Genomic DNA, 18,484 nt, shown 5'->3' with positions numbered 1-18,484 from the left:
GAGAATAATTCTTCAGTTGTCAATGTAGTGTGTGTGTGTGTGTGTTTTGTGATGGGAAGTACAAATCTCTTTTCTTTCCATGTGTTTTCATAAAGGCATCGTACGGAGCTTTGTTTAACAATATTATCTTACTGCGGTAGTATTCAAACCAGTTTATTTTTAAGACTAATAATGTGTAGCTGTAAAGAATTTGGTTGATTTTGGCTGCTGCCTCACTGGAGAAATAAAGCAGTTTGACACCATTTTACTTGCCATTTCTCAGTGCTGTGGGGTTCTGGGATTTGTAGTTTGGTGAGCTTTCTAACCGGGAAGGCTAAATATATCACAAAACTACAAATCCCAGAATTCCATTGCATTGAGCCATGGCAGTTAAAGTGGTGCCAAACTGCTTTATTTCAGCAGCCTTTGTTTTCCAAAATATTTGGTTTTGGTTTTCTGCTACTGCGTATGCGTTTGTGGACCAGCGCAAATGGCAGACATTATCTTGCCAGAGCCAGACTATATCAAATAGCACCCACCCATCCCCAATCAGGGTACACAGTATTCAAAGCCAGCCAAATGGTCTTGGCACAAGAAGCAGAAACCCCCATAGACATCTCTTAACGACTCCATGGCAGTAAAAATCCAATAATCACAAATTAAGTAACCAAGAGTTTGCTTCCCCTTTATGACACCCAAATCTCAGGCTGTCCACTTCAAAGGGAAACACACATCTTGTTGTTGGGGTGTGAGTATTAAAGAAAAAAAAAATGACAGCAGAGGTTTGAGGAAATTTAACAAAACTTTACTTAACAGAAGTCTCAAAAAATGAAGCAAAACAATATGAATGGCATAGTACAAAATCCAGATAGCAGCATGCATACATTACCATGAGGACAGCATGGAGAGCAGGATTCAATGAATGCTCCCAAGACCCAGTAGATCCACCAGGCAATTATACCTTTCTAATTTGTTAATACAATCACCTGGTTTACTTAGCTCATTACCATGGTCTACACCTGCCTGCTCACTAGATTCTCATCCAGTCACAACTTAGTACCTGGACACCCCTCCTTGTGCACTGGATGAAGTGCATAACCAACTTATATAACATTTTGAATCAAGCCAAGCCTGGACATCATCTCTTTATGTTTTACGGCAACCAGTGGCTTGGTGAACACATCAGCTACATTTTCTTGTGACGCACAATATATTATTTGTATTACATTGGCTTGTACAACATCTCTTACATTATGATATTTTACATCAACATGCTTAGTGCGACTTTTCACCCTTTCTGTTGTTGCCATCTCGATGCATGCTTGAGAATCTTCGTAAACAGTGACAGGCTTCTCTACTTCAATTTGTAGATCTTTCAGGAGTTGTATAAACCATACTAATTCACAACACAAATCAGATAAAGCGGCATATTCAGCTTCTGCTGAAGAAACTGACACAAAAGTCTGCTTCTTAGATTTCCATATTACAGGAACTTTGCTAAAAAACATAACAATGCCTGTTGTAGACTTTCTGTCCTGTACATCATTGGCAAAATCACTGTCTACATAACAGCATAACTCATTTGATACAGAAGACGAAATTAACAAATCATAACTAATTGTCTCCTTTAAATACCTCATGACTCTCTTTACAGCTTGCCAGGCTGCATTGGTTGGTTTTGAACAAAAACGACTTAATATGTTTGCAGTTGCAGATAAATCTGGTCGACTCCAGTGTGCCAGATATAGTAGACTCCCTACTGCTGATTGATATAGTTCTATATCATCAAACATTATATCACATTCATTTTTAACAAAGTCTACTACCATGGGAGTAGCCTGACCCTTGCACTCTTCCATATGAAGTTTCTGCAAAAGCTGCTTAATTTTTTCCTTTTGACTGAGCAGAAAACTTCCATCGGCTGTTCTTTCAATTTCTACACCTAAGTATTTGTGAATGCTTCCCAAATGCTTTATTTGGAATTTCTCTCCCAGGTCTGCTGCAAACTTATTTACATGGTTTATAGATGGAGCAACAAAACAAATATCATCTACATATGCAAGCACTATTTGTAAATCTTTACCTGACCCTTTGGTAAAGACACAGGGATCAGCAATACCTTGTTTGAAACCATGTCTCAGTAATTCAGCTTCAAGGCATTTGTACCAGCACCTAGCTGACTGCTTTAACCCATAGATAGCCTTATTCAGTTTCCAAACCATATTCAGATTATGTGTTTGAAAACCAGGAGGCTGCACCATGAATATTGATTCATCCAGTTGTGCATTTAGAAAGGCTGTAGTTATATCAAAATGGTGAACTAATGCACCTGTTTGTGCAGCTATAGTGAGGATTAACCTCAGACTTTCAGCCTTAGAAGTTGGTGAAAAAACTTCATCATAGCTCTCAAATTTCCTTTGTGAAAAACCTTGAGCTACGAGCCTAGCCTTGTACTTTACTTCTCCTGAACTAGAATGTTTGATTTTGTATACCCAACGACACCCTACAGGCTTTTTATCTGCTGGCAGATTCACAACAGTATATACCTTGTGATCATTCATGGATTTCATTTCAGCTTGCATTGCCTCTTCCCACTTTGCCTTCTCGCTGGGAGGCAAACTCAAAACTTCCTCATAACTTTGGGGCTCTAACATAATATTGCAAACTCTAATAACATTAGGAACTGAAAACCTTTCAGGTGGAACCCCTTTGTTCTCTCTCTGAGACCTCCTTGGTTGAATAGTAGTGCCTTGCTCAACTGAAACCTTCGGGCTTTCCTGCCCCTCCTTTTTAACATTCCCAGGGCTTTTCTCAGGACTCTTTACCTGTTGACCACTAGATGAAGTGGTTTCATTAAGAGGAGATTGAGGTGGTGAAGGTGTAACACCAGTACTGTCTATCCCATCACTCCCATTCACGGGTAGAAGAATTTCTGAATTGGCATGAACATGCCTCCAATTGCTTTCAATGAAACTTGCATTCTGGGATATTACCACCCTCCCATAGCCTCCATCAAACCTATATCCCTTACACCCTGTGGCATAACCCAAGAATCTTAGCTTTGCAGCTTTAGCTTGCCCCTTTCTTCTTTGTGCCTTTGGAATATACACCCAGGCATAACTCCCAAAAATCCTTAAATGTGTAAGGTTGGGTTGCTTACCAAACAACAAAAAATATGGGGTGTTGTTGATTGCAGAGCTCCATATCCTGTTTACAAGGTAGTTTGCAGTGAGCAAAGCTTCAGCCCAATATTTAGTACTCATACCAGAGTCACACAGTAGTGAGTCTTTTACTACCTGGAGCATTCCCCCATGGCGTTCCGCTATGCCATTTTCCCAAGGCGAAAAAGGGTTGGTAAGTCTATGCAGGATGCCTTTTCTTTTCAGCCACTGCTGAAAAGAGCTTGACAAGTATTCTCCTCCTCGGTCAGATTGTAATTGTGCCACTTTGTGGCCAAATTGCCTTTCTACATAGGCAACCCAATTCTTAAATATTTGAAAAACTTCCCCTTTGTTTTTCATAACATAAGCCCAGCTATAACGGCTGTAGTCATCTACAAAAGTAACAAAATATCTAGCTCCACCTAAGCTGGCTTGTAATGGCCCTACCACATCAGAATGTACTAACTGAAATGGCCTTTCAGTCACCCTGTTGCTTTTCCTCCTTATTGGCTGAATTTTGCTCTTTGACTGTTTGCATATGGCACAGTCAAGAAATAACTTGCATTGTTTTACTTTGTTATCCTCATATAGAGACCTCATCTTCTCTATCACTTTGAAACTGGCATGGCCTAAACGCCTGTGCAACAAATGAATGCATTTGTCATGTGGAGGGTTATTATCATATACTGCACCCACAGAACTCTGCTCACTGGGACTCATATAATAAAGACCTTCCCTTTTAACCCCTCTAGCACAGAGTTCCCCTCCTTTCCTGACTTCACAACCTGTGCCAACAAAAGATATCTGATAGCCTTCTTCAGTTAGACAGGCTACACTCAAAAAACTAAATTTTAGCTCTGGCACATAAAATACATTTTTCAGTGTTGTGGATAAACAGGGAACATAGCATTCTCCCATACCCTCAACGGAAACCTTAAGACCATTTCCCAACTTAACATGGTCCATACTTGCAGGCTCCAAAAACTCAAAAAAGTGTCTTTGGTTCGCAATGTGGCATGCGCAACCAGAATCCATCAACCAGTTCCCTTCTTCCTGGCTTGAACAAAATGCAACCGAAACAATCTGCGACTTGACTCCCTGCTTTTTCTTCTTCTCTGCACCACCGTGTCTCTGCAAGGCTGGACAGAAGTGTTGAAGATGCCGTGTGGAACCACAGCGATAGCACTTCCTTACAGCAAATACGCCTTCACCACTGTTCGCCTCACCATTACGCTGAGGCTGAGCTGAAGAACTCTTGAAATGCTGCTTGGAAGTTGCCCGCTCCACTCGGCGTTCCTTCCTTTTAGCTTCTTCCTCTAAAAGACGACCGGTGAGGTAGTGCATTGTCAAGTCTTGTTCTGGAAGAACCTCCAGACTTTGGGAAAAATTGTCCCAGGAATCATCAAGGGAACTCAAAACAATAAACACTTTGTCACTTTCTTCAAAAAATCTGCCCCTCTCCGACAACTCAACAAAAAGCTGCTGCATATGCTGCAAATGCTGCAAAACATCCCCTTCTGGCTCCAGACGTGCTCTGTAGAGCTTCCTAGACAGGGCCATCTTGGAAGTAGCAGTAGTGCGAATATGGATTCCTCGCAAAGCCTCCCAACACTCCTTTGCAGTGTGCAAGTGTCTTATATGGTTGAGCTGGCTCTCTTCTACTCCCAAAACAATCCAGGAGTGAGCCTTTTGGGCAGCTATCCTCTGACCTCTGCCAGGCTGTGCTGGGGGATTTTCTACAGCTTCCCATAAGCCTTCTTTAACAAGAAAACACCGCATCTTCACAGACCAAGTCAAATAATTATGGTCATTGAGCCTCTCAAGTGGTAGACCACCAATCACTGTACTGGCCATGGCTGCTGATCTTCAACACCTTTATCCAAAAAACAAATATCAGGTGCTCAGCAAGCCCTTTTGCTTCTTGTCTGCCAAAAGAAAATGAAAAAACTGCAGACTCTTCAGACTTCTAATTTCCTCCAAACTCCAACACCGCCATGGTGGCGCTCTGGGCCCATAACCATTGTTGGGGTGTGAGTATTAAAGAAAAAAAAAATGACAGCAGAGGTTTGAGGAAATTTAACAAAACTTTACTTAACAGAAGTCTCAAAAAATGAAGCAAAACAATATGAATGGCATAGTACAAAATCCAGATAGCAGCATGCATACATTACCATGAGGACAGCATGGAGAGCAGGATTCAATGAATGCTCCCAAGACCCAGTAGATCCACCAGGCAATTATACCTTTCTAATTTGTTAATACAATCACCTGGTTTACTTAGCTCATTACCATGGTCTACACCTGCCTGCTCACTAGATTCTCATCCAGTCACAACTTAGTACCTGGACACTTGTGACCCCTTCAGATATTGTTATGCTGTAGTTTGGAGCATCTGTCACCATCTACTGCATTGGCTAGGGCTGCTGGGCATTGGAATCCCCCATGATTTGGAGGGCTACAGGTATCTCTCTCTCATGTACAAGTAAAGCTGCTTGACATACAAACTAGCACATTTTATTTGGCCTAAGCTTTTCTGGACTCCAGGTGCCTTCAGGCACCAAATAAAACTTCTTTAGTGTTTAAAGTGCCACAAGATTTTGTGTCATTTATCCTGTAGCTGGGTAATACAGATATTTCACTGTCTTGAGGTTTATAATTCCAGCACTTTTAGAAATATTTATTTTATTTTCAGATAATAAGTATAACCTTTTTTTTAAAAAAAAATCTTCTTTTTCAGGCCTTTTTACAAATGTGCAATCTGCCAGTCCAAGTGGTTTGTACGGCAAATGCAGAATATATGTCCCCATCTGGTAAGTGTAGCAATCATTTGCATTACACACCTGTGATCAGAAACCATGACAACAATATTTCATCTTGGAGATCAGTCAGAGTTGCTGTATGTGAGCTTGCTTCTTGTTACTGTACAAATTTGTTTTCTGCAAAGAAGAGATGTAATACACTAAAGCATTTAGGATCACTTGCAGTACAGTGGGTTAAAATGGAACAGTTTTAGCAGCGAGGTAGGTATGATGACAGCTGTTCTGTGTGTTTAATTATGGAACTGTCCCACTCACCATGTAAGAGGGATTTGGGATGTTTTTCATCTGTATTACCTTTGTATTAGATTAGGAAATGTAGTGGGGAAGCCATATTTGCACATCAGAAGGGCTGAATGGTGGAGAGAAACTAGACCTTCACTACTCGTGGCTAAAGATCTCTGCAGCCTCTTTTTCTCTTAGCAAAGATCACTTACAGTATCCATGTTCACCTGGGGAAAGTGGCTGGAGAAGAGGGCCTGTGGAAAGCGAAGCCACAGTTCCACGTCACCCTTTCAGTTCTGCTGTCAGAATCCCCAACCCCATTCCCCTTCTGGTTCAGTTGGGGGTAATTTTGTGTATTTATGGAACTGTTGTTTGGATTCAAGTACCATTGATTTATGTACTTAGTACTGTACAGTGGGGTTTGGTTGCAAGATCCCCCGTGGATAACAAAATCCGTGGATACTCAAATCCCATTAAATATAATGACATAGCAAAATGGTGTCGCTTATAAAAATGGAAAATCAAGGTTTGATATTTGAAATATATATATAAATAAAAGAAGGGCTAACTGTACTTTGATGACATTGTTCATTAGTTTCCTAAGGTTAAAGCCTGGAAGAATTATTTGGATTACAGCTCCCAGAATGCCCTAGCCAGCAGAGCTGCTGATCATGCTGATGGCAGGTTGTGGGAGCATAGTCCAAAAAAGTAACTTTTCCAGGGATCATATCTGGGAGGGGGAGGTTACCATATTACTTGAACTTTATTATATAACTAGAGAATGGAAATACCTAGACACATACCCTCATGCACATGGCTACACCCTTTGCTCACTGCAAGAAACTAGATATGTCAACTTCAACAACCTCAGTGACTCCTTGTCATTTGAACTGACTAATAGTGGACAACTATAGGCTAATGCAACAGCAGTGAGAACATGTGACTCTCCAGATGTTGTCAACTCCAATTCCCATTCTTCCAGGAATGAGGAATGATGGGAATAAGTAGCTCAGCCACATTTGGGGGCTATGTGTTCCCCATCTGTGGACTAAAGCATGCTTTGTGTGAAGAAGTAAGGCCTGGATTTACTGAAATAGTGGTGCCGAATCCTTTCCATTTATCATTTTGGCATGCCTACCTGTGTTCTAAAAAATACTTGGATTTAATCTGTTCCTCTTTAGGAAAATAGTCTAAAAGTGAACTAATAATATGATGGATCTATCCTACTTACTCATCACCTATCCAGGCCATTGTGTTTTGAGAAAACAAACAAATAATGGAAACAAATAAAATTGCAATTTTAAGTCAATATTCTCTTGGTTTTATAGGCTGGTTATTAGCATTTTCTTCTGTCTAACTTTATTAAACTTGGAAAAGCCTTATTAATTTTCAAATATAGTTTTATGTGTATTTACTCAGAAATATATTTGACTGGATTTAGTGGGACTTGCTTGAGAGCAGTATGCCTAGGATAACGGCTCTAATTGCATGAAGTGAAACCCATAGTTGCAGAAGCATTTCCCCCCTCTCTGCGATTTTGTATGCAAGAGCAGCATGGTTGGCTCTACTTTCATTCTTGCCATCTGTTAAGAGCCTTCTGAGAGCACTGAAATGCTGACTCCTGCTGCAAGAGCACCAAAAGATCATTCTTTATATAGCAGCTCTGTGGAAGTAAAGTCTGGATCGATAAAACCATTGAGAGGTCTGGAAGTTCAAAAGACCCCGGGTGCCTTTTGCAATGTACGTCATTGTGTGGATACCTTGCTTCTTGCTTACGATTACTTTGTTGAGCGTCTGAGACTGGCAATGATCCTGAGTAATGCTCTGGACCATGGAGTTTACCTGTTTGATAATCCTTTAAAACTGCTATAAGTTCTCCTCTTTTCTTCAACAGTATTTCTCTATTGATGAAAGTGACTTTACCTTTACATCTATTAATTTAAAGCAGTGTCTCCCAGTAGTTGGGTGGTAAATCTGCTTCAGGTTGTAGTCCAAAATTAAAGGCACTATCTAAAGTGCTGACCCCCCCCCCCCCCCGGGTTTGCTTTAAAACTTCAGATTCACCAACCTACTGACATGAAAACCACCAACCACCAGTGATACAAAGCCCTTCACTGAGGAGATGAATGTACTACAAGAAAGAGGTCTCAGGATTACAGCCTTTGACTCTTGGTAGGAGTGGGCAGAGTAGAGCCCATGGGCCTCATGCTGCCCCCTCCGGGCCATTATTGTGGCCGTCAGGACCCCCTTTCCCATTCTTTGTCCCCAAATGCCCAAATGTGCATTATTGCATGTATGGCCATCCATTTGCTTTGTGTGGATTGCTTGGCTGCACATTTTTGGCAGAGGGAGGATGAATAGATGCAAATAGGTGTGAATTTGCGCAGGAAAGTGAAGACAATTAATTGTCAGTGCAAATGTGAGAAAATCCATACCAATTTGCATAATATACTTATATGTAGACTAGCTCTGAATTATACTTTAGGTGGAGCTAACACATTCTTAAGTCATGTATCTGTTTTTATCTGTATTGAAGCATCCACTGCATCTTTACATAGCTTTCATGAAGCTGACATAACACTGCTAAAGCTAACTAAGTGTAGTTTCAATAGATAATGTGTTTGAAGAGTTATAGGCCAAGACACTACACCAGGGTGACATAAGTCTCAACATGGAGAGTTGCACATTGATTGTGCTGTGCAGCCCTTGCGTTAAATGGTAACACTGAGCAACTGCAACACACCCAGATTTGCAATCAAATATACAAAGAAATGTATTGCTCAGTGGTCACAGAGGTGTAACTCTGCTACCACAGCCTTGGACTCAATACAGCAGCCATTTGGCATCAGACCAAAAATGTCCTCTCTTCTTCTGTAGGGGAACCTAGGCATGCATAGGACACCAACAAGAAATATAGCTGCTATTCTGGTCATCAAGTGATACTCTCTCCTAATTTTTGGTTTAATTTTACTATATTAGGTATATCTGCTTTGAAATCGCATTCAAAAGAGTACAGTGACAGCTGTCAAAATGGAAACATGTAGTCAGTTGATGATGTAGGCTTCCAATTACAAAAAGAAAGCAAAGATGTTAAAATTTACCACTTCCCATATGGGTATTGTGCATGCTATTTTATGATATTTTCAAGCATGAGTGGGGAACCTGTGCCCCCCCCCCCCCCAAAAAAATGTCATTGCATTGCAGCTCCAATCAGCCCCAGCCAGGATAGTGAGTGGTGAGGCATGTCAGGAATAGTGGTCAAACACTACTTGGAGGTCCATAGGTTACCCTGAAAGAGTACTGCAGGGAAGTCCGGTCTCTTTGATTTAATACACAGCGGGAAGAAGCAGGCAGGAAAATGGTAGTGTGATGTGACCCAGATTTTCCTCCACTAATATTGTCAATGTTGGTTTTATGCATAAGCTAAGTAAGCGTAAACTACAACTTGGAGTCTGACCAATCTTAAGTGCTGACCACAATTCCCTACAACAGGTGATCAGGTCTGCAGAGGGGTAGGGTGAGCTGTGTGTGGTTACTGTGTCTGGTTCCTCTGAATAAATGTGTCAGCGAGATTCTCAGTGCTGAAGGAACCAAGCAATTCTATTATGTCGTATAACTGATCACAATTTATTTTTATTTTGCTTCACCATAGCTGTGTGGAAACCAGTTGGAGTCCAAAATGTAACTTTTTCAATCTCTAGCTGAAACAAATGCAGCTCTGAATGCAGATTTTCTGGTGAAGGTGTTTATATTTGTCTCTGTTGAAGTCTCACAATTTCAGTGTAACAGTTAAACTGCACTTAAATTCAGATAAATTTCCCCCAGACCACTTTGGGAGCTTTTTTAAAAATATGAAATACAGTACAGTCAGCCCTCCTTATCCATGGATTTTTATCCACGGATCTAAGCATCCATGGCATGAAAATATTCCTAAAAAGTATAAATTCCAAATAGCAAACCTTGATTTTTCCATTTTATATAAGAGACACCATGTTACTATGCCATTGTGTTTAATGGGACTTGAGCATCCAAGGATTTTGTTTGGTCCTGGAACCAAACTCCAGCAGATAACAAGGGTTTGCTGTATATACATTTGCTTAGAGTAATAAATCAGAAGGTCAAATTATATTCTTGATTTGGTAACAAGTTTTAAAATTTCTTTAAAGGACAAGAGTATTTTCTTTTAAGCACTATTTGTCTCCCCACCCCAGGAAAAGTGCCTTTTATTCACGTAGGAAGTCAAGTAGTTTCCGAACTTGGCCCCATTGTTCAATTTGTAAAAGCCAAGGTAAGGTGCAAATTGCTTAAAATATCTGTTCAGCAGTTGTACTAATTAAGTTTGTGTCTATGAAATCATGCTGTGACTTAATAAAGTAGAATCAGAACTTTGGAAGACAGGACAGAATAATTTATTTTGCATGGTAAGGCATCTTTTAATGGCTCATAAAGAAAATAATTTATTAATGAGCTCTAGGACAGTATTCAGTTTTGCACGAGGAGGAGGGATACAAGGAGAGTTTGCAGACACACATCTGCAGATGGATTTTCTGATATCTTCGGCCAAGGCTATCAGAGCGGCTTACAATTTGTTAATTAGATATTTCGCTACCCTCAGGCTTACAATCTAAAAAAGTTACATTTCCAAGTTAGCCCATATGCCCTTTCTTGTCAGTTTGGAGCCTGTGATCCCTAGAAGTGGTTCACTTGCTTTGAAATACTCGTGCAGTACTCTGAATGTGTGGACATGGGAGGGCCCAGAAAGGGTGGATTCACTTCTCAGACCTACTGAAAACCAAAACAGACATTTTCATGTAAAAACAAGAACCCAACATTTTTGAGATTGGTGCAAAAATGTCTGGAAGTTCTGTGGGATCTCCTTCTGAGCTGGAAACCTGAAAGACAGACACCATAATGCCTTTCTGTTTTCTGTTGAAAATAATTCAACATAGCTGTTTTTGACAAGAGAATGTGTTAGAATGCCTTCTGAAAAGTAAAAAAGTATTGAATGATGTCTGATTTTGTTAAAATCTGTAGACTTAGGTAGGTCTAGAAACCGTCTATCTTAGTGCCTGTGCCCCTTACTTAAGAGCTTCCATAACAATGACCAACAGAATTCTTAATTGGCTTTGTATGAATAAACAAATTAACAATAAATTTACAATAATAAATAAACAAACTATAAATTCCTTTTCTAGTGGCACATATGCCACTCTCAAGCTGTCCCCTTCCCCTTTCGTTTTGCAGACTGTTCTTCAGGCAGCTTGGCAGTGTAGAAACAAAAGTGTCCCAGAAACCAAATAGCCTTCTGGAATTTGCCTTCAAGCCTAAAAGATTTCTGCATGCAGCTTTCAGCCATATTGGCTGAGTTAGGCTTCTGCAGTCAACTGCTTTTGGAGCAGGGATTCACTTTGTTTAAATCTTACAGTGCCAGGTAATCATTATTCAGGCTATTGTTTCTGTGTATTGTATTTTTATTTTTATCACTGCAATGTACTTTTGTTTATTTACAAAAAAAAGTCATTAAAAAAGCTTTTCAACGGAAAAGCCAAAACAATATTTGCAATGTGTTGTTATTTGCAATACTGTCTCTTATATCCCTTATGTTTTTCTGCTTAAAGTATTACATTTCAGTATTTGTTTTATTTTTCTTTGTGGAACTATAATTGTCGTTGTGTTCAACAGATCTGCTTTTAATGTGTAATATTATGATGTAGTGAATTTTTTGAGTGAGCCAAAGCCCAGTACTCCATGGGCTTTGGAGGGAGGGAAACCAAACGGATAATTTTCTTCCCCACCCCCTTTTCTTTTTTTGCCTTAGGGCCATTCACTTAGTGATGGGCTGGATGAAGTCCAAAAAGCTGAGATGAAAGCCTACATGGAATTAGTCAATAATATGCTTTTGACAGCAGAGGTATAGCAAAACACTGCTAATTCTTCATTCTTGGGAAATAAATGATAGTTGGGTGGGGATGAATGCTGTTTTCTTTCAATACTACAAGTGATACCTGCCTTAAAATAAAATAAATAAAATATAAGGTGGGCTAAAGGCTCAAGACACAGCATATTTCTGCTTTGCATACTCAGACTCAAATGAGATTTTGGTTTTGGTTTTGTCTGGTCAAGTGGGATCTTGTGCTTGTTCCATTACATAACTGGCAACCACCTTTCTGTATTCTAAATATTATTATTAATGTCTTCTTTGGGAGAGAAAGAAGACAAAGCTGTAAGGAATAACTAGCTGTCTCTGTAACCTTATATCTTAACGGAAGTTTTTGTATTCTTCTGGTTTCTAGCTCTATCTCCAGTGGTGTGACGATGTTACAGTCCAGGAGGTGAGTGATTCCGCAGCATTTATCTTAATTAAATTTTAATGAGAAAACACTTTTGCTCACAATTGCAAGTCCCTCCTCATAAATGAAACATAGAGGTTTATACCACTAATGATACCATTTTTTGCTTTAATTTTGCTTGCATATACGTTTTGAAGAAGAGCTCCATGTCATTACTGGATATACTGGTTGCAGAGCAGAAATGTTTTTCATATAATTTTAAAGGCATGTGTTCTGATTTTTCTTTAGCTGCAGTTTATGAATAATTGCACAGACTAGTGTACAGAGCTATGCCATGACAATAAAAACATAGCAGCCTGAATCATTTTGTAAAACATAGCTTTATTCTCAATTGCGCAATAACATGAGTAGGTGTTTTTCCTCCCTTAAAGATTACTCACCCAAGATATGGATCTCCTTACCCTTGGCCCTTGAACCATATTTTGGCCTATCAGAAGCAATGGGAAGTCCGTCGTAAAATGAAAGCTATTGGATGGGGCAACAAATCACTTGATCAGGTCTGTCACTAATGCTACAACCTTGAATTGTGTCTGTATAAAATGATATCAAAAATCTAAAAATTAGACAAGGTTGCTGCTTTTTTTGCATGTGATTATTTGTATTGCCTAAATACACATAGAAACATGGTCACATATTAAAGAATTCATTGTTACATCTCTGTGTGTGTGCTTGTGTGTGAAAGAATGTATGTGACTTCAAGTTGCCTATCAACTTATGGCAGCCCCATAAATTGCACAGGGTTTTCTTAGGCAAGGAATACTCAGAGGTGGTTTTGCCAGTTCCTTCCTCTGAAATACAGCCTACAGCACCTGGTTCTCTAACCAGTACTAACCAGAGTTAAACTTGATGCCTTTTGGATATTTTATACATTCATTTGAATATAATAAGAGAATTGGTTTGGAGATGAAGAAGCATCCTCTGTTGAAGGAAACTCTTCCAGATCTACTCATTCAGAAACATTCTTACCCATCCCAGTTCTCATTCTATAGTAGTTTTTCTGGGCTGCAGTTCTAGTCAGCTCAATTGGCATGATCAGTGATGGTTGTTGGCAGACACTGTAGCCCCAACAGCTTGGTAGATTGGTTGAGAAAGGACTTTTAAAGCAGCTATGGGCAACCCCTGTCTCAGCGATACTGGGGTGAAATTCCTATCAGCCTTGGGCAGCATGGCCAGTGGTGAGGGATGACGGGATTTAGAATCATAGAGTTGGAAGAGACCACAAGGGCCATCCAGTCCAACCCCCTGCAATGCAGTAACTCACAAAGTACCCATGACAGATGGCCATCCAGCCTTTGTTTAAATGCTTAGATAAGAAATTCCACCTCAACAACAGGAGGAACTTCCTGACAGTGTGAGCTGTTCAACAGTGGAACACACTCCATAAATTTTGTGTTAGAAAGTGATTATTATTATTATTATTATTATTATTATTATTATTATTATTAAGCTTTATTTATATAGCGCTGTAAATTTACATAGCACTGTACATAAAATCTTTTAATTAGACGGTTCCCTGCCTTCAGGCTTACACTCTAAGAAGACACGACACAAAAGGAGAATGGAATGGTGGGGTGGGGAGAGGATCAGGTCCAGCATTCTTCTCTCCCTCTGAGGCCTGGACCAAGGCAGATGGACAGATGGAGGGCTCTGTATCTTAAGGATAGGCCTGATGGCATTGGCCCACCCTCTCTCCCCCTCAGAGGCCAGGATGGAGTCAGATGCCTTGTGGGAAGGGTTCAGTTCCTTTAGGGAGACCGGATGGCAAGGCCAGAAGAAGTATTCTTTTGGTTAGGTGTGCTGTTGGTAATTTGAGAAGGTGCCTGCCCTCCACCCAAGTTTGTAAGATTTTTTTGAATTTCATACACACATGTCTCCTGTCCAAAAAGGTCAACCAAACATGAAATCATGCTGTGGAACATCTGAATGGGAGATATGAATGTTTAACATAAAATCATTAAGAAGAAAATAAGGTGCCCTTGAGCTTTCCATGGTGCCCATGGAAGTCCTTATTTAGCATTATAAAAAAATGGAACAATTGAATTTAGAATATCTGTTTTCCCAGTTTTAATAAGTAATTCAAATGTTTACATAGAACCAGTACAACATCTCTAGTTGCAGTCCAGGCAAATACCTACATGTGGATTGCTTTAATAGCTGGTTGGGCATTCTAACTTCTGTGGCTCCTGAAGCCGCCAACAAATCTCCCAAAGCCTGGTTACCCCCATTTTATTATTTTTTAATATTTATTTTCAAGTGAAAAGTGCTTGAAAATTACACCTGAATCCTTTCCAAATGCAAGTAAACATGCAAACTTCAAGAATGTTACTTCCTTACAAATATCTTGTTTTCCCCCCATTTCTCTATTAAAATATTATCAGGAAGTCACACAATATTACTTCTTGTCATGATTTTGAAGGAGAATCAAAAGGAAAACAAAATGATTTAGCATGTTCAAGGTGTGTGTGTGTGTGTGTGTGTGTGTGTAACCATGGGGTGGGGTTCATGGAAAATAAGCCCCTGTATAATTGCTCACCTTTGATTTAGTTTGAGCATCATTGGTTTTCCTCCTAACAGCAGCCATCATGGAGGGCCTCCTAACTAATAGGTGTAGCAGAGAGTAAGATGTTGGGCCCTTTATATACTGCCCTCCATATATGATCTATAGTAGCACATGGATTGTATTGCTTATTCCTGAAAAAACATATGTGAGAATTATTTCATATTGTCAGTGTAATGTTTTTACCAGATTAAAAAGCAAAAAGCAGAAGTATATTTGGGGAAAAGAAGACTGATCCATTTCAGAAGCATTCTTCTTTCTATGTTCAGAAGCCAGCTGAACTGGAATTGAATCTTATTTTAGTACTGGTAACATACTAAACGTATTGGTAGTCCTCAGCCACACCTGAGGACAGAGGGATCATGGAGGGTGGACAAAGCATGCCATCTCTCTTGTACAAATCTATCCACTCTTCATCTTTTAGCACCTGTTGCCTGAGGCAGGTGCTTCACTCTGATCAGCATTAGAGTCAGCCATGGACTGAGTGGTGTGGGGGTAATTTTTCTATGCTAGAAGCTGTTTGGAGTGACATGTCAGTATCAATCTGTAACATTTTTCTGTACCAATATCTACAATTTATTTTGAACCTTTGAGCATATGAGTATGAATATGAATGAGTATGGATTCTGCAGGCAGCCACTATTAATTGAATTTTTGCTCTTTCTATCTACATGCTGTTTAGGTGATAGAAGATGTAGATCAGTGTTGTCAAGCCCTTTCTCAAAGACTTGGGACACAACTGTATTTCTTCAATAAGAAGTAAGTGACTTCTACATTTAAATTAAGGAATTGGCTGTTTAGGAAGAGGAAAGCATCATCTACTTTTCTAAAAGATAGGGAGACATCCCTAGTGTCTTGCTCCCCTGTTTTTTGTTCACACTGCAGCAGTGGCTTGGAATGTGAATTAGTGGAAGAGCTAACAAGTGGGGAAATGCTGAGGTGTCTGTATAAAAGTTCATTTGATTGTCTACGCTTCAGTCTGTTGAACAGACTATGGCAATATTAATTTCAGAAGTCAGGAAAAGAGGCAGTGGAGTTTCAGTGTGATCAAAAAACAAAATACTCTATTGCTTTTCAGATCTAAGATATGAGGAATGCTGCTTATATTAGTTTCCAAACTGGTTTCTACAGACCTTTTAAGATCTGGATTTATTTATTTATCTCATTACATATTACACTTTCTGAGGGTTTAGGGTAAGGCTAACAGCAAATGAGCTGTGAGGTTAGAAGTTTCTTTATTGCTTTTGTTCATGAGATGCAGGTATATCAGTATGCAAAAGTGCTGCTGGCAATCGGCAGTCTATTACTGTACCATACTATCACACACCACACCACACCATACATACAAACCAAGCAGTGGTTGATAACAAAATCCTTTGTTGTCTGGCTGCAGGGGGAATTTAATTTTGTATTGTTGTGTGTGTTTTAATTTATTTTAGATGCTTTTGATTCTTACAACCCTAAACAGCCTCCTGATCAATTCTCCTTAAATTGATTTGTCCCACCAGTATCATTCCTATCCACCCTGTCCTTAAAAAGAAAAAAACATCGGGGTTTTTGCCACCCCACCCCTTAACCTTACCTACACATTTTTTTTCTGTGAATGTTGCCCACCTTTCTGTCTTTATAATAAAGGGGAAAGACTTGGAGAACAAGAAGGTGCAAGAGTTAAAACTAGCTGCTGCTCCTTAATATACCACCCAGCCTCCCTCCGCTGTTTGTCTTGCCTTCCCCTGACCTCATTCTGCCATTACGTCAGGCAGTGAGCAGAGTGTGGGAAACCATTTTGTGCTCCTGTATCAGTGTTGGAACCTCAGAGCATTCAAGAAGAGAAAACCCAAGCAACTTTTGTAAGGGCAGTTCTCACATTATGGTGATCATTAGAATGTTCTCCTTAAAATGGCTGTCCAACAGCCTATACAGTGTGCCAACATCATATGCAGGTACGCCATACGCAGGTTCAAGCTTACGCTGAAGCTGCACAGCAATTAAGCTAATGTTGTGTGCACCACAAGAGGGCCATTGTTTTCAATGGGGTGCAAGCATACCCGGAATTCCCCTTACACTGGAGAGTCCAGAACGGATCCCCCGTGTAAAGGAAGGGCCCACTGTATAAAGAAACCCATCCAGTGGTGGCGAACCTATGGTACTAGTGCCAGAGGTGGCACTCAGAGCCCTCTCCGTGGGTACACATGCCATCACCCCAGCACAGAGTTTGCCAGAGATTGTTAGTAGAAAGCCAGAGAGACGTGGCACTTTGCAATAGTTAAGTGGGTTTTGGGTTGTGGTTTGGGCACTCAGTCTCTAAAATGTTCGCCATCACTTATATACTGATGCTTAGTGTTATATGCAAAAGTTGATCTGTTTCTTTTCAAGATAGTAATTTTTCTTTATTCCTAGGCCAACTGAATTAGATGCCTTGGTATTTGGCCATCTGTTCACAATCCTTACTACCGAGCTGATCAGTGATGAACTGTCTGAAAAAGTGAAAGGCTACAGCAACCTCATTGCATTTTGCAGAAGAATAGAGCAACACTACTTTGAGGGCCATAATAAAGATATTTCGGCAAGACTTCCATCTCCAACACTGAGGCAGACATTAAGGAGCTGAATGCTTTATGGTAGCAGAAATTATGAAATGGATGTCTTTGATTTTTGTATTGTTTAGAAGATACTAGCTGTGGCTTTGATAACTGAGCTTGATGTACACTTTGTTTCAAACTGCCAAACTGTTCTAGCCCAGGGTAATCTCTGCTCAAATTCACATTCTATTTAAAGTGAAATTATTAGAGTTTTCATTATTGTAGACTGCATGCCATTATAATATTACTGTTAAGTGTCCTTGATGCAGCATTATTTCAGGTTGTAACAACAATAAAACTTATGATAACTCTACAGATACCTTTTCTCAATCTTTCAAAAAAAAACAAACAACACAAACAAACCTTATTGCATTCTCTAAGGTCCTCAAAATGTTGCACTGCTTTCTCTTGAACTATCAATCTGAGTAAACACTTACAGATATCCAGAAAGGAATTATTCAGACTTCTGAATCTAACCAGCCCTACATAGAATCAAAAAGGACTTTCCCCCCTACTCAGTTTGAATAAATATGCCATTGTGATTTTGATATTGCTCTTGCTTTCTGTCTTATATCAGGGTAGACAGTATCTTTTTATGTATGCATTTATTTATTGAAATATATATATCCTGTCTTACACCAAAAGATCTCAGGGTGGATATACAATAAAACTTACCACCAGCCTTTCCCCCTTCTGGCCCCTAATCCTTCACCACTGGCAATGCTGACTAGGATTCAGTGAATTACAAGACAGCAACAACCAAAGGCCCACCTGTTGCCTACCATTCCAGCCTTGAAACCATTGCAGCTATTCT

At 39.8% G+C, this 18,484-nt stretch overlaps 1 protein-coding gene across 3 annotated transcripts in view; it reads left to right on the top strand.

Annotated features, from left to right (window-relative positions):
• The window catches only part of LOC149313719 (metaxin-2), a 61,565-nt gene extending 43,586 nt beyond the window's left edge, over positions 1 to 17,979 (top strand). For 2 of the 3 annotated variants that reach the window (XM_089519700.1, XM_089519702.1), the window contains 7 exons: positions 5,878 to 5,950; positions 10,393 to 10,469; positions 12,000 to 12,092; positions 12,475 to 12,513; positions 12,903 to 13,028; positions 15,771 to 15,847; positions 17,489 to 17,978. In XM_089519700.1, coding sequence (XP_089375826.1) covers positions 5,878 to 5,950; positions 10,393 to 10,469; positions 12,000 to 12,092; positions 12,475 to 12,513; positions 12,903 to 13,028; positions 15,771 to 15,847; positions 17,489 to 17,699 — 696 coding nt within the window. In that variant the 3' untranslated portion in view covers positions 17,700 to 17,978. Of the gene's footprint in view, positions 1 to 5,877; positions 5,951 to 10,392; positions 10,470 to 11,999; positions 12,093 to 12,474; positions 12,514 to 12,902; positions 13,029 to 15,770; positions 15,848 to 17,488 lie in introns of all 3 variants that reach the window. The other variant, XM_089519701.1, reaches the window with a different exon arrangement.
• Positions 17,980 to 18,484: the final 505 nt, after the last annotated feature.

The sequence above is a fragment of the Sceloporus occidentalis genome, unplaced genomic scaffold, assembly GCF_023333645.1.
Source record: "Sceloporus occidentalis isolate IW3139 unplaced genomic scaffold, rSceOcc1.0.p SCAF_4, whole genome shotgun sequence".
NCBI classification, from domain to species: Eukaryota; Metazoa; Chordata; class Lepidosauria; order Squamata; family Phrynosomatidae; genus Sceloporus; species Sceloporus occidentalis.
This window is presented reverse-complemented; position numbering and strand designations above follow the sequence as displayed.